The 23415-nt window shown below is 29.5% G+C and overlaps 1 protein-coding gene and 1 long non-coding RNA gene across 4 annotated transcripts; both read right to left on the bottom strand.

Moving 5' to 3' along the window:
* Positions 1 to 1644: 1644 nt before the first annotated feature.
* Positions 1645 to 5819, bottom strand: LOC129301882 (probable disease resistance protein At1g61300). Its single transcript, XM_054940506.1, has 2 exons — positions 2015 to 5819; positions 1645 to 1907 (listed from the first exon to the last, which is right to left on the bottom strand). The coding sequence occupies exon 1, from the start codon at positions 4590 to 4592 to the stop codon at positions 3066 to 3068; it is 1527 nt and encodes a 508-aa protein (XP_054796481.1). The 5' UTR covers positions 4593 to 5819; the 3' UTR covers positions 1645 to 1907; positions 2015 to 3065.
* Positions 1929 to 23068, bottom strand: LOC129301883 (uncharacterized). 3 transcript variants are annotated; one of them, XR_008591109.1, is made up of 6 exons: positions 22976 to 23068; positions 22841 to 22890; positions 21098 to 21222; positions 9374 to 9483; positions 8566 to 8601; positions 1929 to 2098 (listed from the first exon to the last, which is right to left on the bottom strand). It is a non-coding gene; the product is annotated as an uncharacterized LOC129301883 (long non-coding RNA). The 3 variants fall into 3 exon arrangements; XR_008591108.1 differs by lacking the exon at positions 1929 to 2098 and adding an exon at positions 6490 to 7795; XR_008591110.1 differs by lacking the exons at positions 1929 to 2098; positions 8566 to 8601 and adding an exon at positions 6490 to 7795.
* Positions 23069 to 23415: the final 347 nt, after the last annotated feature.

Genomic DNA, 23415 nt, shown 5'->3' on the forward strand with positions numbered 1-23415 from the left:
AAAAAGAAAAATATAAAAACTGGATCCAGAGAGAAGTGTTTTCCCTCAGCATCTCAATCTCAACCCTTCAATAAATATCCAATGTTCCATATTTTGACACATCATCCCACTTAGAAATAATTTTATTTTAAAAAAACAATTCCTTTATTAAATTGATTTCTATTTAATTTTCTATTTTCAAAACTTATTCTAAAAAATTATCCTGTAAATTTTTACAAAGTGACTTGTTTAATAAAAATCTATTTAAAAAAATCTACAAAATAAGTCAGACTATAAGCAAGTACAATGTAACTTATTCAAACTCTGACATGATTTATTTAATGAAAATCTGTTTAAAAAAATTTGAAAAGTAAGTTAGGATATAAGCAAGTATTTATCATCTATCTTATTCAAATTATGGCATAATCTATTTAATAAAAAATTACTTTAAAAAAGCTAACGAGAAACTTTTTAGAACAACTTGAAAGAATTATTTTTAAAATAAAATTATTTTTACATGGGCTAATATGAAAAAGTATGAGACATTGGATATTTATTAAAGGGCTGAGATTGAGACATTGAGGGACGTTGAGGGAAAATGCTTCTAAGAGAATCTGGATCCATAAAAACTAAGCTAACTATTATATAAAGGACAAAAAAAAAATCACTAAACTAACAACCCTATATTTCTTTACCATGGGTCTTGGAATACTCCTCATTTATGTTTATCATAAATCGCCAAATCCTTTGTCTCATATTAGTTTTTTTTAATAAAATGACCAAGATATATTTTTGAAATTAGAAAAATACATATATAAATTTAAAATATAATTAAATATATATACTTTTCTTATATATGTGTGTGTATATGTACATATCATTGAAACACATTAAGATAAAAACTTGATATTGATGATGGAATGGAGGCAATAATCATAATGATAAGAAATATATATATATATATATATATAACTGTCACACAAGCACAAATAATACTGAGTACTTGGATCATTTTCTAATATTTGCAGTAAATCCAGAGGAGCTATGGTGGGAGTAAAAGCATTAGAGACTTGGGAACACTGATCTACAACAAGGTATTTCACTCTTTGGAGATTATGAATGTCAAGGTTGTGTGCGGTGAGTTTTGGCAGTTGAAAAAGTATTGCAACCTTCAAGTTGGGAATGAGAGTTTCTTTTATAGGCATTGTCTTTGCTTCTTCATCTCCCAGTACTCTCTCTAGCTCTGATGCTTTTGCTATCAACATTCCCCTTAGTTTGGGAAGCATACCACATGCTACGATAGGGAATCCACATTTCAATTTATGATAATCTTGGATGAAGATTTTGGTGAGACTTGGGAAGATAGCAAGCTGTCGAGGGTTTAATACATTTTGATTTTCTTTGAGGATTGCCTCCAATTCCTTACAGGAATATATGCTAATGTCTTCCAAATGTGGGAGCACATGACATGTAGAGACAGGGAATACACATTTCAACTTATCACAATTTTCAATTTTAATTGTGGTGAGATTTGGAAAGACAACAGGTTGGTGGGAATTTAGCACATTTTGATTTTCTTCTTCTTCATCATGTCCAATTATTTCTTCCAATTCCTTACATCCCCGAATATGAAGAATTCTCAATTGTGGCAGGCTTCTTGAGATGGATGCAGGGAATATAATTCTCAAATTGTCACAATTCCAAATACATAAATAATCAAGATGTTGAAGGAGTAAGAAATTTTTGGGACCCCTCCATATATCCCTCAACTCTGGTAGATCCCCCAATTCAAGCTATTGTAAGCTTGAGTTCACTTGTTGTACATTGTTAGGAATCTCATCCGCATCGAAAATAACTTTTACTTCAGTATCAAGCACATAAAGTAATTGTAATGTTTGTAGTGAGGACACAGCTAACTTCAACAGTTCCTACAAATACAAAAGAATATGAACCCATAAGCTATATAATAATGTTGAACAACAATCAGCATAATTAATTATATATGCTCCACAACTATATAAAAGCAAGAAAGTACATAAGTATGCCATGTTGTCCTCTCTGCCACGTGTACTTTACCAATCACCCTCTTCTTCATTTCTGATTGTGGGTACTTTGAAATCTAATTAACATCAACATCCATAAATTAAATTCATTTCATTTAAGAGTCCAAATGGAAACTTTAATTAGAAATTAATATGTTCTCCTTTATTACACGCACTATTGATGTTCTAATAGATTAAACATAGAGGACATGAATTTTTCTTCATTAAACTGCAGCAAACATTAAATTATATTCATAAACCAACAGATGTTGAACCATTTTTGAATATTTGAAATAATCATGTATAATTAAAAAAATAATACAATAAAATAAAATGAACAATATTATATTAGAAGACATCTTAACTCTGATGCTATTTGATCATGCATTTGACTTAATCCGTATCCAACAATCCAATGATTCATGGACATAGAATTTAATTGATGGCAATTATTCAACCATATATATGTCAAAGATGGGCATGTTGATTGATAATTTTTTGGACAAATGCTAATGATACTTGACAAGGCTCGTAGAGTTAGGTTTCTCAAAGACGAAAAATGGATGATTTGGAATTCATTTGGATTTGGATCTTCATAAATGGATGGGCCAAACACACTCTTCAGTTTAGGAGCATTACTTATTTTTAAATGTTCCAATTTTGTAAGGCTTTGAGCACAAGAGACGGGCATTAACTATTCTAGTTGAGGGCACCCATTTATGGTTAGTCTTTTCAAATTTGGGAATGCAGATCTATAGCTCCTTTAATGTCTACTATCATATGCAACTATCTCCTCCCCTTCTTCTGCTATTGTATGCTTAAGTGAATCACAACTTTCTATCTCTAGTACCTCTAATTTTGCAAAAAGGCTTAAAGGAAGCTGAACATGGCACAAGGACTTCAAATGCTTCATCATTTTTATAGTTAGATGAGTCAATTTGGAGATAACTCCAACTTCACGCAAATGATTTGCAGGGTGTATCATGTACTCTATCTCCTCTGAGAAAAGGACTGAAAGTTTAGCCAAAGCATCCATATCCCCTCCTATTCCCCTCCTATTGTTTGAAACACATCAGGGAATATATATTTACAACTTGTGATTCTCCCTATGGAAAGAACCTCTACTCTTTGCATCATATCCTTAATTGTTTCATTTGATATGCAAGTTTCAAAATCATTAACATGTAAACTTCTTGTAATAGGAAACTCTTGTTGATTAAAAGTATTGCTTCCAAAATCTATGCAATAAATATCTAATATTGGTGAAAATTTATTAATGAAATCACCAATATTCTTACCTTGGTCTAGCCAAACTCCTTTATTTTCACAAAAATACAATACTTCCAATTGGGAGCACGTTCCTATCACTTCATAAGGATTCTTTTGAATTTTACATCTCCAAGTATCGAATAATCTCATATTCTCCTGTTCTACAATGCATTTGGGCAATTCATTGAAAGCACAATTCCATAATGTAAGAGACTCGAGTCTATTGAGGCTTTCAATGAAAGAGATGTCTTCTAACAACCAATTGTCCAAGAATAGGCAACCAAGATTATTTATCAAATAGATTGACTTTGAGAATTGTAGGATTTTTGTTTTTTTACTCCATGAGAGTATTTTACATTCAAGAACCAAAACTTGAAGCTTCTCCATATGTTTGACAAAAACATTTGTTAGATCAATATCATAGTTTTCTTTTATGCGTATACAAAGAAGCTCGAGTTTAGGGCAATCCAACTTTTGAGAAAATGACTCCGTATCATTAAGCCATAAATATCTTACAATATCATCCTTCAATGCTTTTTGCCTTTTGTTTTTCCTAATAATCAATCTAACCTCCTTCTTTGAAATCCATAGGGCTACATCACGAACCAAATCATGCATTTTGACATGACTATTTCCATCATCAACTTTTACCAACAAACAAGAATCTATAAGCCTAGTTTTGACCCTAATGGTCAGATTTCTTACCCTTTGATAAGAGTCAACTTCTTCCAATACAAGACCAAGCCCTACTCCAAACACGATTAATTTCTCAATTGGAATTTCATAATTTTCAGGGAATACAGAGCACAACAAGAAGATTGACTTGGCTATTTCATCTTCTATATTTTCATAACTTAACCGAAGACATGAGTAAGGATTTCTTAATCCTTTTTCAATATCCACTAGGCTTGAATCTTTTAGTGTTCTCAATGCTTCCTCCCACTCATTTGGAGATTTTCCTTTCAAAGTGCTAGCTACAGCAGCAATAACAACAGGTAAACCACCACATTCTTTTGTAATTTCTTGTGCCAATGATCTCTTCAAGGGACTAGTAGTATCATCATCAAATGTCCTTGAATACTTCTGAAAGAGCTCCCATACGTCAGCCTCATTTAAATCCTTTAACTGAATTGTTTTTTTACAATCCATTAATCTGCATACTTGAAGTTTTCGTGTAGTTATAAGCACAATGCATTGACCTTTTTTATTTTCTACAAGTGGAATCCCAATGGCCTCAAAATCAAGCTTCTCCCATACATTATCTAGAATAATCAAGAACCTTTCCCCAGTTCCCAATCTCATGGATAATCGTTTGGCCCTCTTTGGTTCTTCTTGCTCTTTCAATTCAAAATTATCAAGTTGGCTTGCTATATTTTCTTGAATTTTTTTTACTTCAATGGTATTAGACACAACAACAAAGATAACTTTTTTGAAAAACTATTCTGCTTCTTTACCTTCTTCTTTCACCAAGGTAGTTTTCCCATATCCACCTATGCCATACAATCCAATCATACTAACCTAGTTATCCTTCAATGCTTTTATAAGTTCATCATAAGCCACCTGCCTACTCTCAAAGCATATGAAACCTTCAGATGAAAAGTAGTTCATGCCCACAAGTGTGGCAAGTCGAGAAAACTCGGGGAATTCAATTTTGTAATGCTCTATAATTTCATTGATCTTTTCTTCAAGCTGCTTTGCTATACAATAATGCCTAATCAAGTTAGGGCAGTGCTTAAAACAAGATGTCTTATTTTTTGTTCACTATTTTTTCTTGCAGCTCCGACACTTTTGCCATTAGAGAGTCAGCTTCGTATAACCATTTCTCAACATCACTAACAACCTTCTCTGTTTTCTCCTTCGCATGTTTAGCATGATCAAGAGCACGTCCTATTTTGGATTGCAAATTTTGGTTTTTTGTTTCAAGCTCTTTAACAAACTTGTTGAAGCGGAAAGAATAAGAAGCTTCATGTATTGCTACATGCACTGAATTGATCAAAATCTCGGTTACAAAAGAGATAGCAATGTCCATTTCTCTCTGAAAGCTGAATGAAGCCCACAGTATATGAGATAATCATAATTTTAAAAGTCCATGAGAATAAATGTTTGGTGTTTGACTTAATTAGACATGTTGAATTGTATAGAGAAAATTTTGTTGCTAGTCATGACATGTGTTTTCAATAAAAAAATGTCAAACTCCTCTCTTGATTATAAGAGAACTAATTATCTTTAGTGAGTATCGGTACAACTTTCTTGTACAATAGAAAACCTTTTGCTTTCTAAAGTCACATTGAAAACATTATTTCTTAATTTAAAAGCGTAAATGTTTTAAAAGGCATCAATAGTTTATCCACATAATTTGGACAAAGAATTTCAATTGTACGTTAAGATCTCTAGCTAACAGTCAGGAATTATTGAGTCTTCAAATTTTTTAAAGAATTACATAAAGACTTATAATTTTAATTTATATCAAAAGAGAAAATGTAAAAAAAAGGCACAAAAACTTTAATAATATATTTCAAAACATCAAAATCAAACATATAATAACAATTGTTGATATAACGAAGATAGTATTCTCCAATCATGTTGCAATACATGTATGAGTATTAGGTATAAGAAGATATATACAACAAATTTCAAAATTTTAAGATATAGATACAAAGATATACTTGTATAATCAGGTATATGAAATTAGCATAACAATTAATTAAATAAATAAAAACTAACTTTTGCACATGGAGAAACAAATTAGAACTAATGACATACGTTATAAAATTAGAAAGTTGTATTATGAAATATAATACGTACAAAATATCATATGGTACATTATGAAAAATATTTTTTTTTTTGGAAAGTGCCTATGCAACATAGGTATTCTCACATTCACTATAAAAAATAATATGCTATTTGAAATCTATATTTAATCAATTTAATAATATTGTAAATGATACATTTCCATGTTTACCATATATTTAAATAATAATATTCTATATTTAACCTATATTGATTTATTCAATATAAATGTTATCTTTTTATATTTATCCTTACTTGATAGGGTGTTTCATTTTAAAAAAAAATAAAATAATTTATTTATTAAGGACATTTTTGAAAAAAATATTAATTGCAACTTGAAACATATACTAAAAATGTGTTACATTTTTTAACATTTAACTCTTCAAAGGGAGGGAGTAATAATTATTTCCTAGAATATTTTATTCAAGGAGATAAGTTTTAAATATATATGTATATATACATTGATTGATAATGGCAAATATGAAAATTTTATTATGAAATAAATAGAAGAAAGTTTAAATATCTCGTATACATATAAATTTTAGTTGGAAATCACTAGAAGAGACGTATCGATAACTCATCTTTCAACAATTTTCTATAATAAAATTGTTATTAAGTTAATCTTTTGAGTTTTGAGACTTAAGTGCATTCTTACATCATTAAAAAAAATCCTATACAACAACATTTAGTCAACTAACATATCTATATATAGAGCCTCCTTAGATATTATAACCTTAAGCCAAAATTACTAATTATAGGGTGAAAAAAAAATGAAAAATAAGAAAATATCAATCAAATTAAGAATTCACCAACATTAAGTACTATTGATCATTAAATGAATTATGAAAAAATAATAAAAAAATATAAAAGTAATGTTGACCCTCTGCCATCTATATGTATATATATATTTCAAATCCTTTAGAGTTTAAAATGTGCCAAATGTCAGGTGAAAAAGTTCTTTTGATTGTTCAAAATTATATATGTAATTATATAAGAATGACTGTAAACACAAAAAAAATAAAAAAATAAAAAAGAATGACTATGAAACACTATTGAAACAAGAAACATGGATAAAAGCACAAATATCCAACAAAAAGTTGATTAAAAGAAAAAAGCATGTATACTAAATCACTACTAGAAAAATGGAATTTAGTGAGGGACGAATCCCTCACTAAATGTCATTTTTCGTAGTTAAATTGTATTTTAGTTAGGAATTTTGTCCCTCACTAAATTCATAGCTAAAAAAGGGCTCGCTAAATTTAGTAAGGAATTGTATTTCCCTCACTAATTAGTGAGAGATTTAGTGAGAGATTTAATCCCTTGCTAAAATTAGTTAGGGACTAAATCCCTCGCTAATTCCTCTCTAATACTATTTAAAATTTAATAACTTTAGCGAGGAATTAGTCTCTCACTAATCCCTCGCTAAATATGCTTATATTTAAAAATAACTATACCACATCACCCGCCATGTGTGATGTCAACTAGTGACATGTCATCAACAATCTCATGCTTTTGTCAACCACCATGTCACCTACCATCTCGCGCCCTATCACCCACCACATGTGCGACAACTCATGACACGTCATTGTCCACCTTGCGTCATGTCACTTGCTCCTTATCATATTATATATTCATCATATTTATGTCAAAGCCAAGGTTTGAACCCTTGACCTCATACCTTCCAAGCTTTATGCTTTTCTTCTTTGTCAGTTGAACTGAAAAGCACTTGCAATCATTATATGAGAAACTAAATATGTATATATATTATTTAACTATATAAATAAATCAAATAATATATTATAAAAATATACACATATACATATTAAATTTTATTTTCAATTATTAATATGTTAAAAATATTTATATTTTATTAAAATTATTCGTTATATTATATTTTTAATAAAATATTATTTTATTAATGAAAATCAATTTAAAATAAATAAAAAATTAAATAATTTTATTATGAATATTTTAATTAATTTTTAAATTTAATTATTATTTTTAAATGAAAATAATTAAATGTATAATTAAAAGTCATTGTCAAAAGTTAATTTTTTTTGTAGTAATTAGCTAGGGATAAAATTCCTCACTAAATCTCTCGCTAATTATCTTATTTTAGAGAGGGATTGGCAATTTCTCACTATTTTTCTCGTTAATTCTCTTATTTTAGAGAGAGATTGACAGTCCTTCGCTATTTTCCTCTCTAATTCTCTTATTTTAGAAAGGGATTGATAGTCTCTCACTATTTGCCTCGCTAATTCTCTTATTTTAGAGAGGAATTGATAGTCCCTTACTAATTTCCTCGCTAATTTTAAATCAAGCTACGAAATCAATATCCCTCACTAATTTCCTCGCTAATTTAGTATTTTAGAGAGGAATAGATGATCCCTCGCTAAATTTCCTCGCTAATTATATTTTTCTAATAGTGAATAAAAGTAATTATAGGTTGAAGTATAGGACTAGGACTAAAAGATTAAAAGCTAACCTGGCTTGAGCTTCCTTTTGATCCAAAGTAAGTGATCTATTATCATGCAACAATAAATAAAAAGAAGGCCAATTTTCGTAATTTCTTGAAATTTAAAAAAATTAAAATTCTTGATTTCATTATTTCAATCCTATATATTAATTTTAAAACAAATAGTCGTGCTCATCTACACTAAGTCTTCGATCAACATGCTTACATTTCAAACTAAGTATTATGATTTGTCTATTATGCTTCCACATATAGATTTAGAAATATATAATAATTAATAAGGATAAAGAAACTTCAAATTCTTTCAAATTTACTTCAATGATCAATTTGGTCTTTAAAATTTAATTTTCATCAATTAATTTCCTAAACTTTTATAATCATACACAACTAGTCCATATGGTTTGAAGAGGATACCACCATTAAAAAAATGTGTGTGTATGGTTATAAAATTTTACAGACTTGATTGATAAATATGACAAAGTTAAAAGAATAAATTTCGTTATCTTTAATTCCAAATTAATATGTTAAACTTCAGTAACAATTCAAAAGCCACTAATACTATATTGCCACTTGAAAATGCAATTCTTTCTCTTTTTGTCCCCATTATATGTCATTTCTTGATCATAATAAGTAGTGTGGATATTCAACAAAAGCCGCATTATTTATGGCTCTCCTTATAATTATAGACCTAGTAATTTGGGAGGATCTAGCTTATTCAAGTTGGGCTTAAAATACTTGAATTATTAAATATTATATTTTTTTATTTTTTCAAGCCAATGTTAATTTTTATCTAAATTAAACAACACAAAAATACAAGGACCTTTTTTTCTCGGGTTGTTCATAGGATGGGATGGCACTGGGACACCCTTTGCCCATGTCCTGTCTTAAAAATTATCAGGCCTGAATTTTTATCCCATGTTTCATCCCATCCTGAAAATCGAGACAAAATCGAGATGGTTGGAAAGCAAACAATGTGAGAGAAAAGTCTAGATAATAACATTCACTAATTAAAATTTTAGATCACATAAGTTATTGATTTTAAAACCAAAGCAACAAAAGTACATAAATCACAACAATGATTGAATTACATAAATCACAACCATAAATGTATAACTTAAAGTCAAGTATACATGAGATATAACACATTATAATAGTAATTTTAAGTGATATCTAGGCTATAAGAGCAACAACAATAGACAAGCCTGACATAACATCAAGTTATCATTCTTTTTCTTTAGTTGAAATATGTTTAGTTAGTGACTCTTATAACATCCCAATTTTTAATCCTTGGACTATTAAGGAATTAGTTAAGTTTAATTATGGTGATTGGTGATTCATTGTAGTGTGTGACCAGAAAGGTCTAATAATTACATTCGAATATGTTTTCAGCCTAAATTATGGGTCCAAAGTGAAGTCAAGCTGCCCAAGCATCAGAAGAAAGAGAAAAAACAAAGGGATGGTCTCTATGCCACATGCAACAGCTTGCAATATGGTCACTATGGAGCACAGATGGCAAAAGGACACGAGGACCTCTTTATGCCATGCATCGTGACGCGTACTAGTTGTGCCACGGTGTGTGGCCAGATTTTCTGATAAGAAACTCACAAACAAGCTGAAAATTAGAAAGAGAAAAAGGGAGAGAATAAAGAGAAAGTGATAAAGCTCTATTAGAGTTCATCTTTGGAAGATATTTGGAACATTTTGAAGATATTAATCATTGGAGGTAAGCTCCCTAAGCCCTAATCTCCCCAAGTTCATATAAGTTATGGGCCCGAAATCATTGACTCAAATGGAGTTAATAGAAGTTGTTTATAGTATTTAAACCTAGTATTAATGGTTTTAAAGGTTGTTGGTTAGCAAATCCCATAAATATCTAAAAATGGCATTAATGAGAGTTGTTGGAGGAGTTGTAATGCAATTAATGGAGGTTTAATGACTCATTAATGACATTAGGAGCTAAAGAGAGTTAATAGACCAAATGAGTAAGTCTAGATGTAAGAAGTAAAGGCATTTAATATTTTAAAAGTGAAAATGTAATATTGGAAAATGTGTTTTTAACAATGTTCATGAGCTTAGAATTTATTAATTGTAGATTAAGTATTCGCGCACCATATTTAGCTTGAGAACTAAGCTTGGAAGCTAATTATTAAGGGGTAAACCTTTGACCTCTCAAAGGTTTAAGTTAATCGGGAGAACCCTATCTTGGGTAATTGTTTATTAATTGCATTGTAATGTAAAATTTGTTTATTGGCATGTACAATTGTGATTTGTGAATGTGTACACATGTTATGAAACACGAGATAGTACATTTGCTTGATTTGAACTAAAGATGTGAATGTGAATTTGAAATGAATTTCAAATTATAATGTGGTATTGGAATGAGTAATTGATGATTGGTATGATGGAGTTGAATTGTGATTAAGATATTGGGATAAAGACAATTGTGTATTGATGGAGAAATTGATGATTTGATAAAGTGAAAGATGTTTGTGAAAACAATATGGATACTGACTTAGGTAACATATTATCGTGAGCTCAATATGGTAATAATGAGTAAATGAAATTGTGAAATGAGTAAGCATTGTACATGGCATGATCAGCTGGCGAGAGTTCGCCTAGGGAGAGGAGTAGTTAAAATTCATATGGTATTTTCAAATACCTTCCAGTGCATTAGGGTATAGCCTTGTCCTATAGTTTGTTGAGAGACTGTCACATAGTTTGTCAAGGGACTAGAACCTAGCATTTCTACTAGTTTATTGAGGAGGTAAGTTCAAGGTATACAACACCTCAGAGATTTGAGAGTAGGGGAAACCATAGTCTAAGAGTGAGTCCTATAATCTTTGGTAAAGTCACACCTTACAATTGGTGAGCTTAAGTAATCCGGTCACACGAACAGAGCCCTATTTGATGTTAAAAGTGAAAATGTAATATTGGAAAATGTGTTTTTAACAATGTTCATGAGCTTAGAATTTATTAATTGTAGATTAAGTGTTCGCGCACCATATTTAGCTTGAGAACTAAGCTTGGAAGCTAATTATTAAGGGGTAAACCTTTGACCTCTCAAAGGTTTAAGTTAATCGGGAGAACCCTATCTTGGGTAATTGTTTATTAATTGCATTGTAATGTAAAATTTGTTTATTGGCATGTACAATTGTGATTTGTGAATGTGTACACATGTTATGAAACACGAGATAGTACATTTGCTTGATTTGAACTAAAGATGTGAATGTGAATTTGAAATGAATTTCAAATTATAATGTGGTATTGGAATGAGTAATTGATGATTGGTATGATGGAGTTGAATTGTGATTAAGATATTGGGATAAAGACAATTGTGTATTGATGGAGAAATTGATGATTTGATAAAGTGAAAGATGTTTGTGAAAACAATATGGATACTGACTTAGGTAACATATTATCGTGAGCTCAATATGGTAATAATGAGTAAATGAAATTGTGAAATGAGTAAGCATTGTACATGGCATGATCAGCTGGCGAGAGTTCGCCTAGGGAGAGGAGTAGTTAAAATTCATATGGTATTTTCAAATACCTTCCAGTGCATTAGGGTATAGCCTTGTCCTATAGTTTGTTGAGAGACTGTCACATAGTTTGTCAAGGGACTAGAACCTAGCATTTCTACTAGTTTATTGAGGAGGTAAGTTCAAGGTATACAACACCTCAGAGATTTGAGAGTAGGGGAAACCATAGTCTAAGAGTGAGTCCTATAATCTTTGGTAAAGTCACACCTTACAATTGGTGAGCTTAAGTAATCCGGTCACACGAACAGAGCCCTATTTGATGTTATTAGCCAACAATTTCAGTCAAGGAAAATAAGGAGGGTACAAGAGCAGTTTGATCATGCATATGTGTTTAAATGAGGTGTCACATTGTTGTTTAAGTTTGTGGCAAGTTTTGATCATAAATTAGGTCATTGTCACATGTTTGTGTGTCTTATGACAATGTGCCATGCGATTTGAGATGAAATTTATGTACATGAGTTAAATAAGGAATGACAATTTCGTGTTACATGTGATAGCACTAATGTTTTAGGACAAATCAACTTCAATTACGTGTGCTTGTTCAATTGATATACAACTGTATAGGGTAGGTGTACCTTGATTACTGAGTAGCTAGATTCACCTATCTTTTTCAATATTTTACAGGCTTGAACTCTGGTGCAAAAAGGGAAAAGCTACAAAGGCTTAGGAATATAGGGTTTCCACTGTAGAGCCTCTTAATCTTATTTATCTTTGTGTAATAATTGATATATTAACAATTAGGTTTATATTTTGTATACACTTACACTTTTGATGTTTATGATTTTTTTGGAATGTATTTTGAGCCTTGAGTTGTTGTTTGTATATTGATCATGTGTATTATAGGGCCAAAATACTAGTACAAGTGTAAGAATATTTATTTGATTACAATAGCGAATGTTGATATTGAAATGCAATGCTAAAACATCCCCCTTCTCTTTTTATTATTAAAAGGGTTGAGAAGTAAAAATTTGATATAGTGGTGCATATGTGCATGTGGTGTGTTGTACAGGTAGTCCTAGGTCTAATGAGTATGATTTAGGTGTTAAGTCTAATGTGGTGTGTAATATCCAGAATTTCTTAATCCTATGATTAGTTGTTAGTCAAGGGTAAAGTGGTAATTAGTGTGGGATTAGAGATTTGGATGATTACTTGGTAGTTTGACTCATTGGGATGTTGTATGAATAGATATGGATGAAAGGATTGTGTTTCAGGTCGAAATAAATACGTATGGTGAGAATTATTTTCACTATGCCACGCGCTGTGGTGCATGAACCAGAAAATAACTTCTTAAGTCATGAAATTTCATGAATTTTAAAAGGGAGAAAATTGAAACACACGAAAGGGAGAAGAGAAAAGTGAAGGGTGTGATAAGGTAATCTATTTTGGAACCGTGGAAGGTGCTTCTGATTAGTAACTTAGCAGGTAAGCTACGTATGACTCTTACCTTCCATTCTACCCAAATTTCTTTGAATATGAGTTATAGAGAAATTGAATTGGTGAAATTTTAATGGTTTGATTCTTTCTCAATAGTAATAAAAAGTTTCTCAAGAATTAAATTAGAGCTTTGTGATTGGTTTAGAGTTGAACGATAGAATTTTGAACCCACAGGCTCAATTTGGCCCTAATTCAATGAGATTTTAGGGTGAAAATCTTGTTTAACTAAGATTAGATCAGTTGAGGTAGTGTAAAGTAGTAATCGAGTAGTAACAAACCTAAAACAAATAAGTAAAAAAGAATAAACGGTTAAATATAGCTAGAAGTAGTAGTTATGTACTTTTGGTCAAATTGAACCAAATGACTAAATTGTGCCAAATGTATTCAGATTGGCATATTGAGCATGTAAATTAAGAAAGGAAGCTTATAATGAGCTGTTGTGGTAATTAAAATTCACGGGTAACCTTTCTAGTGACAGAAAGGTTGAGGTAGCCGAATAACTTTCTTTGTTTGACTATTTATTGTAAATGTGTGTTAGTATGCTATTTAGTACATAAAATAGTTTTAAACAAAGCATGATTTATAGCATTTTGTGAATGTGCATGAAATGACTTTTGATCGAATAAAATTATTGAAATGTGTGATTTTATATGGTATATATATATATGTATGAGAAAGAATATAAAGTGGTGATTGGGAACCTATGAATGGTTTGAAAAGCATGATTATAGGGGTGGGAGTTTGCTCGAGTGGAGAGGTGGTGATAAGACCATATGACATATTCTCCTTAGTACTTGACGAGGTGCGATATTAGAGAATTATACCTTCTTAGTACCTTTCGAGGTGCGGTGTTGGAGATAGTCTCCTTAGTGCCTATTGAGGTATGGTGTTAGAGATTCAGACTCCTTAGTGTCTGTGTGATACGATGTTAGAGTCAATGACACCCTATTGTGTATATTGGGGAAAAAAATAGTCTAAAAGTGAACTAGAACACCTTTGGCTAGGTGATTCTACCATTGAAAGTGAGCTCAAGGCCAATGAGAGTGCATATTAGTCTAAGACAAGCTTATGGTTTCGAGATGGGGTGATTTGAAGGTTCGAATGGTAGAGATCATGCTTGTACTAGTAAAGTGGTGAAAAGTAGTGTAAAGAAGTGTAATATGAAACATTGATGTGATTTAAGTGAAACTTGTGATATATGTTATGCTAAACGGTTATATATGTTTTACTTTTATATAATTTCATGTGATATTCAATAGGAGTGAGTTATTCTATTACTAAGATTTTTATCTCACCCCATGATTATATTTTATAAGACAAAGCAGTGATTAAGATAAGGAAAAAGAGTTTGGATCGATATAGTGGTGTCGTGGTCGTGTAAAAGCTCTAAATTTGTGTAATGAACCAATTTAGTGTGAATTTTGTATATATGAGTTGCCATAAGGATTGCATGCATGCTTTGAGTAGTGAAATAGAAAAAGTGTAGTGATTTTGTAAAATCTTAACCCTATTGTATTTATGTGGTGAAATGAGAATCAGGAGTTAAGATTTGGTTGTGTATGTGTTGTGAAAGTTGTGTTTTGTTGTAAGTGTAGAAATTGTAATGAATGTTGTGGATTTTTAGTGAATCTTAGCCCATGCGTGAAATTATGATGAAATGAGTAATTTGAAACTAAGATTGAGTTGTGACTATGATATGAATGTGGATAGATGTGATTTTGGTGGTGAAAAGGGCCAAGTGGGCCAAATTATAACAAATTGTGAAAAGTTGAGAAAAGTGAAAATTGGCCATTTAGGGATCAAGTTTCAATATATGTATATATATGTATTATGTTGCGATCAATTAGGTGTAATAGGTCCTTTTAGACTTGGTTCAAGACCTTGTGTGGTCTAATGAGAAAAAGGGATCGATTTGAGCGTTTGAATGCACAAAATTTAAAAAAAAAGTAATTTTATGCACCAGGTGTCTAAATTTTGATTGGACCGTTAGATTATATCCAAACTTATCTCATTAACTAGCTTATAGGATAAGCTTCGTGTGGGCGCTTGAATCACTTTGATCAGACATTGTATGTGAAAACAGTACACGCTGAAAGTTCATCATTTTAGCTATCAAATGATAGCAACAAATTTAAACTGGCATGCCGCGGTGCATGGAGTCTCATGCCACAACGCATGATGCAAAAAGTCAAGTGTGTGACTCTGTACCATATGCCGCAGCACATGTTTTGCACGCTGTGATACATGGCCCATTTTTCAACCTAATTTTGTAACTTAAGATGCATGCAATTGGTGCTGTGAATGCATGTGAATTGCTTTCGCTGTATATTACTCAAAAGTATTGTGATTTCAATAATTTTGTAAAACAAGTCTTAAGTCTAAGCTTTTCAAACAAAAATTTTGATTAATGTGGTGATTTCAGTGTGGTGATTAAGTTAATCTTCTCCTGTATTCAGTGGATATGGGGGAAGGTTACATGGTGTGTTGTTTGTATGTTGCTCAAGTGTATTATAAGGTTAAAATACTAGTGCAAGTGTAGGAATGTTCATTTGATTACAATAGTGAATATTGTTATTGAAATGCAATGCTAAAATCTCCCCCTTTGTTTTTGAGATTAAAGGGATTGAGGAGTGAAAAATTTAATATAGTGGTGTATATGTGCATGTGGTGTATTATATAGATAGTCATAGGTTTAATGAGTATGATCTGGGTGTTAGGAGTGGCATTTGACACATGTATTACACCTTTTTAGTTGTGAAAAGTGAGAAAAGTTGTGAAAAATGTGTTTGGGTGTCTAACTTTTTTTTGTGACCTAATTTAAAAGTAAAACTCATGCCATTAACTAGCTTATGAAAAGAGTTTTTTGTAGACACCTAGATCATCTCATTTAGATGTCAGACAGAGAAATATGACACATCAAAAGTTGCTCGGATCTGCTGTTATGAACGTGCAACACGCCGCAGCGTGTGGCATAGAGAGTGACAAGCCACAGCATATTGTGCTCGAGCTGTGGTGCACTACTCTATTTTCAAAACCTTGAAATTTTTTTAACTGTTTTTAACTCCTTTTACCTTTCTGAGGTATCACTTGCTTCCGTAACATTATTTTAGTTTGATTAGAGTTAATAAATGGTTTTCAAAGTATTTAAACTATGAAAATTTGGAATCTCATTTTCTTAAATTACCAACTTGCTAATCTTTCTTGGAGTTGATACCTTGAATTTTAAAGTTAATTTTGATTAAATAAGGGAGATATTTCTACTTGTCCTAAAATAAAGTAAGAAATATGTTATAAACAAAAGTTATTAAATAGATAGATATAAAAATAAATTATATTAATATAATTAATATATTGTAAAGAAAGATATTAACATGTACTCCTTACTCTATATCATTAAAATTATCAATATAAAAAAACTTTTAGTTTTAAATAAGAATAACAAGTATTAAAATTATAATTAATATAAGTATAACTTTTATTAATATAATTAATGTATATTTTTTAAAAAATAATATATATATATATATATATGTATATATAATTCGGGACATGATCGACAGGATATCCCAAGGGTAATCTCGTGTCTCGTCCCTTCCCGAACCCCTTTCATGTCCCATTCTAATTATCTTCAGGCTAGGCAAGATCCATCCCGATATAACCGAGACAAAACGAGGCCAATCGGAACAGGTATAAATTAAACACCCCTACTATTTTTCTATCCTTATTAAAGTGGGACCAAATATTAAAAAGGAAAAAATGAAAGCATACAAATTACCCTCTTGGTTTTATTTTTTAAAATATTTTCAAAAAATATTCAAAACAAGCAATTACTTGAACATTAAAATTTAATTTAGGAGTATAAAATATGCGAACCGGAAGTTTGGGAAAGGGTTTGTGAAGGCTAAGTAAAAGTTGAAGTGAAGGTTAATATTAATAATTAAAAAAATTCAAGTATTCACGTTAAGCTCATTTAGGTTCAGGCTTGTTTCGAATTTCTTTAAGCTTAAGCAAAAAAAATTTTTTAAACTCTCAAGCCCAACTTTAAAATTTTTCAGGCTTATTTCAGATGGCACGTTGGGCTTAATTCAAATTACTGCCTCTAATTATAAGTATTAAGTAGTGTGGCTATTGTTGATAATATTGATAAAAGTCAAAGATTTTAAAAATGTAATTTTTTTAAGATTAAGAAAATATGTTATAATTGTAAATTGATGTATATATTAACACGAAAATTTAAATTTGCATTCTTTAGAAAAATAAATAATCAGGTGGGATATAAAAGCTTTGAGTGTATTTTATGTAAGAGTATTTCGTTATATGATTTGAGGGTTGCGCATTGTGTGCATAATCAAATAAGAAAGGCTAACAAATAAGGAAAAATTTCATACAAGACCCCAGGACACAATTAAATATTACAATATTTATTGACAATTTAATAGTGTAAAAATGAAAAATAAAATAATGATCTTGTGATTTTTAATTGTGGTGTGGCCTGTGGGAGACCTCAAAATAACTCTCCCTAAAAATAAATTATCAGAGAAAAGAAAAAAAAAATCCACCTAATTAATGATCTCACGCACACTCACCCACAAAACAATCTTAATTAACTAACCTAAATATTACTTCATCCGTCATAAATTATAAAATATTTTTAAAAAAATTACAAATACTAATAAAATTTATTAAATATATTTTACAATTTTTTTTTTTCAATGCAAAAGTATAAACTTCTAAAAGCCTTTCATTTAATATTTTATTTATAAAAAATATTAAAGAGAGAGAATATAATGGGAAAGATAATATTAAAAAACATCATTTATAAAACTTTATTTTTGTCAAAGTATCTTATTTTTTGAAACATAAAATTCTTCCAAAAAATATCTTGTAATTTGAGACGGAGGGAGTACCATATATATCAATATTGGAAAAGAGTAAAAGAATATCTCAATAAAATTGGGAATAAAAGAATTACTGATTATATATAATGTGAGAAAAATTAAAGAATAAAAAAACATAAAAGATTTTGCGATACTTGCCTTGAGTCTGAGAGGAAATAGGTATCCTGCTAAAGGGTTGTTTGTGTCTCATTCTTTTGTTTTTAAAAATTTTTTGCAATACAATTTTTAAAATTATTTTTTAAAATAAAACAAAAAGAAAATGTGTTTGATTGTGTTAATTTAAAAGCAATTTTAAAATTAAAAACTGGCTGATAGTGGTGGTTGTCAACGAACAACGATTGAAGGTGGCAGCTTATGATAGTGATTCGACAATGTGAATGTAACTTTCAATAGTCAAATGCATAATGTATTTTTAAAAATAAAAAAAATGAAATGAAAATAGTTTTAAAATATTTTTATTATTTTTTTAAAACAAAAGCCGGAAATAGTTTTGAAAACAACTAAAATCAAAATACTTATCCAAATAATTTTTTTAACATTTTAAAAACAAAAAATTTAAAAAAAAAACAAAAAAAAACATACTCAGAAAGTCCTAACTAATACAGTAATTCGAAAAAATTAGTTGGGTGTGTCAAATAAGGAAAAAAATAGGACTTTAGCACTAATGATGATCATGATTAGTTTTTTTTTTTAAGAAAATTAACTTATTATATTTAAAAAAAAATAGAGTGCCTAAGCCTCTCACTACATGACACACACACACTATATAATCTCCTTTTATAATTTATAATTATCAAGCCCTTGTGGGACACTCAAAGTATGGAAGCTCTTATGTAAGTAATATAATTTATAAAATTTAGGGTCATAAATTTTTTTTGGAGAATAGCAATGAAAGACTACTGTAATTAGGGGAGTTTGGGTTGTACCTATTCCCATTGGCCGGATCTCATCCCTATTATATCAAGAGGGGTTTCGTCCTAACCTGAAAATAATTGGGACAGGACTTTATAGGACAGAACAGAAAAAGGGTTTGGGATAAGACAGGACACAGGATTATCATCAGGACGTTCCAACCCATCTCGAATATTATATATATTATTTTTATTTTAAAAATATATATTAAATATATTAATTATATGAATATAATTTATACTTATACTAATCATATCAATTATAATTTTAATATTTACAATTCTTATATAAAATTAAAGTTTTTTATATTAATAATTTTAATGATATAGAGTAAACAAGGCAATATATTTCTTATAATATAATAATTATATTCATATAATTTATTCTTATATCTATCTATTTAATAAATTTTATTTATATCACATTTCTTGTTTTATTTTCAGAAGAGTAATTAGCTTAGCACATATCAACTAAAGTAGAAAAATAATAATTTAATGTTGTACTTGACTTGCCTGTTATTGTTGCTCTTATAGATTAGAAATCACTTGTAATTACTATCATAATGTGTAGTTGTGATTAATGTAATTCAATAATTGACTTTAAATTGTTGTGATTTATGTACTCGTATTATTTTGATTTTAAACTTAATAAATTTTGTGATTTAAAATTTTAATGAATGTTATTATTCATAATTTTTTTTGACATTGTCCGATTTATTAGGACGGAGAAACGTCCCGATCTTGTCCTGATTTCTAATAGAATGGGATGACTTTTGAGATGGAACGGGATACAAGACAAAAATTTAGTCTTGATCTTTTTTTTCAAGACACGAGATAGGGGTGTCACAATCTCGTCCCGTCCCTTCTTAGCTGTAATGATTTAAGATCTTACAAAGAATTGGACGCATTGGATAAAATAAAACTATAAAAAAAATAATTAGGACTTATGACTTGTGATATCACTAATTAAAGAAATAAATAAAATTTCTATCTTTGTCTAAATAAAATTAACCTTTGTTTACACCAAAAAACCTATTTAAGACTTGAGAGGGGTCTATTATTTACCCTCCATACCTCAAAAATTATTAGCCTAGCATATTGATAAAGAATACTCCTAGTCAAAAAGAAGAACGAGAAGTAACTTTTTTGTGAAAAAATTATGCTTTCTAAAATCACATCAAGATTATTTTGTGTAATTTAAAAGTGTAAGTGAAGCACTTGGCATTTCTTTTCAATTAATTATCTAAAAAAATATGCTAACTTTCTTTGTGTGTGTGTATCCTCCTTAAATATTATATTCTTAAGCCAAAATTATTAATAATAGGTGAAAGAAATGAAAAATGAGAAAATGAGAAAATATCAATCAAATTAAGAATTAATCAAAGTAAAATGAGAAAATATCTATCGTTAAATAAATGATAAAAAACAAGAAAAAAATGTAAAAGTAAAGTTGACCTTATACATGCCATGACCATCCTATATTTAAAATCCTTTCGACTTCAAAACATGCCAAGTGTCATGTTAAAATGTTCTATTTGTGGTTCAAAATTATATATGTAATTGTATAAGAATGACTGTGAACACCAAGGAAAAAAAAGAATAGACTTTGAACACTATTGAAGATCAAGAAACATGGATAAAAGCATATCCAACAAAAGTTCATTAAAAGGGAAAAAACATCATACTAAATAAAAATAATTATAGGTTGAAGTTTATGGGATTGGAGCTAATAAAGAACACAACAAGAAGATCAAAAGCTAACCTGTCTTCAGCTTTCTTGTGATCCAAAGTAAGTGATCTATGTGCATGCAACAACAAACAAAGAAGGCCAATTTCAGTTCTGTCTTGCAATTTGAGAGCTTCACATTTGTCTTGAAATTGAAGTCTCTATTTCAATAAGAAAGAGTATTTAAAACATTGAATTCAATAATTTAATGCTATATATATTAATTTTAAAACAAATAGTTATAATTATCCACTCTTATGTTTACTCTCTTAGTAATCTTCAATAAACTTGCTTACAGTTTATTCAGAACATATACTATGTTTTGTAGTTTAAACTTCTAAAATGATAGGTAAATATAAAAAAGATCTTTTTTAAAAATCACAAAAGAAACAAAGGGAATTTTTTTTAATAAAAAGAAGGCTAAAATATACTAAACCTCTATAAACTTTGAGTCAATTGAATTGAATCCCTTCACATTTAAAATTTTAAAATTAACTTAACTTTTTTTTTACCACATATTCCCTTACTATTATTTCTTAATTATTTTACTAATAAAAGTTATTATGTCATCATAAGAAAAGACAAGCAGTAGCTTATGTGACATCAAATGTAAACTAATAATATTTTTATAAAAATTTTATCCATATTTTCTGTTATTATAACATCTATACTTTCTTTTTCAATTAATTTCCTGAACACTTGGCATGTCCCTTCAATGAATTATCTAAAAAAAAATATATATAACAGATCCAATTATTTGATGAAGTACTTGAATCTATTGGATGTTCAATTTAGTATACATTATGAAATAAATTATTGAAATTTAATTTAGGGAGTTTAATTTTTAAGATAATATTTTTTTCTGTAAAAAGTGTAACATAAAAATGATATGTTAACTGTATGAACTTCAAAACTATTTTAAACATTTAAAAGAATAAAATCTTAAGCATCTAATAAATCAAATTTAGATACAGCCTTAATTTTATAATTTACTCAATTGAGGAGATCCAAATGAATAGAGATAGTATTCTGACAATTACTCAATAATTACCACCTCTTAACAGTGAAATCTATGAAGTCAATTTCCTTTTGCACGTGCGTGTGAAATTAATACAAATTTAGTATAAATATAAACTAAATTAAGGGAAATTAAATGCCAAGTTTGTATATGAATCGGAAACTTAATTTGAGTGTATGAATAATCTGTCTGCTTTTAAAATTTGACAAAAATCCTCCTAAACTACAAAAGTATATCTTTACATGTAATTTGACAAAACTTTAGAAATCTAGAGGGCTTTGGTGGGATTTATTATTTACTCTCCAAACCACAAAAATGATTGATCTCTTAATTATCTCAACAAATGATGCTACTAATAATCATCTCATAAAAAATAAAAGAAATAACTTCCTTTTGTAAAATATATATATATATATATATATACACTTTATATGGTCACATCATGAATATTTTGCTGTAACTTGGGGCTCAACTAATTTTTTTTATTGAGAAAAATAGAACAATAAAGAGAAAGAAAAATAATAAAATCTCAATTACCAATGAAAGTTTGGTCTAGTTAGTAAAATTTTGATCCATATCCTACCAAGTCTAGGTCGTAAGATCAAATCTCATTATTGATACGAAGAACTTGTTGGCCTGAGTACTTCTCTTAACATTCTTTGACTCTTTGCTACAAGTTCTTCAAAAACATGTCACATTACGATGCCAAAAAGTATCAGAAGAAATTGAGAAAATGGGAACACCACCAAACAAAAGCTAACCTGATACAAGTGGTCTTCTCCAAAACAGGTTTTTTCACTACATACGCACCCTATGAACAAAAAGAAAGATACTGAGTTTAAGAGTACTGAATGATTGAACTGAAGAAGCAAAGACAAAACCAAACACAAGTTTACCTTTGTTTATGAGAAAACTTGATCAATTTCTCCAAATACGTGTTCGGCAGAAAAGTTGCAGAAGAAGAACTCAGTGATCTCTCGCACTTTCAGAGAAAAGCAGATATATCAGACTATTTGTTTTGGCCAGCCAAATATATATCATAGACGTTAGTTGAGATAATCTTTGATGTACAATTGTGTCCAGAAGAAAATAATTCACTAGAATTATTATTATTTGTATTACACGAAATTTGGAGAATACTTCACCTATTTTTTGTTGTTAGGCACTTTCAACTGATTTACTTAAACTAACAGTTAAATTATAAACATTAAATATATCTTACAATGAATTTTTTTTTAACTTTAACCCTGTTGATAAGAAAAGAGAGATATACAGTATACAATACAATGAGATATAAAATTAAATTTATAAAAAAGGTAAAATTAAAATAATAATA

The sequence above is a fragment of the Prosopis cineraria genome, unplaced genomic scaffold (assembly GCF_029017545.1).
Source record: "Prosopis cineraria cultivar Desert tree isolate PC_DT_omini unplaced genomic scaffold, ASM2901754v1 PC2, whole genome shotgun sequence".
Classification (NCBI taxonomy): Eukaryota; Viridiplantae; Streptophyta; class Magnoliopsida; order Fabales; family Fabaceae; genus Prosopis; species Prosopis cineraria.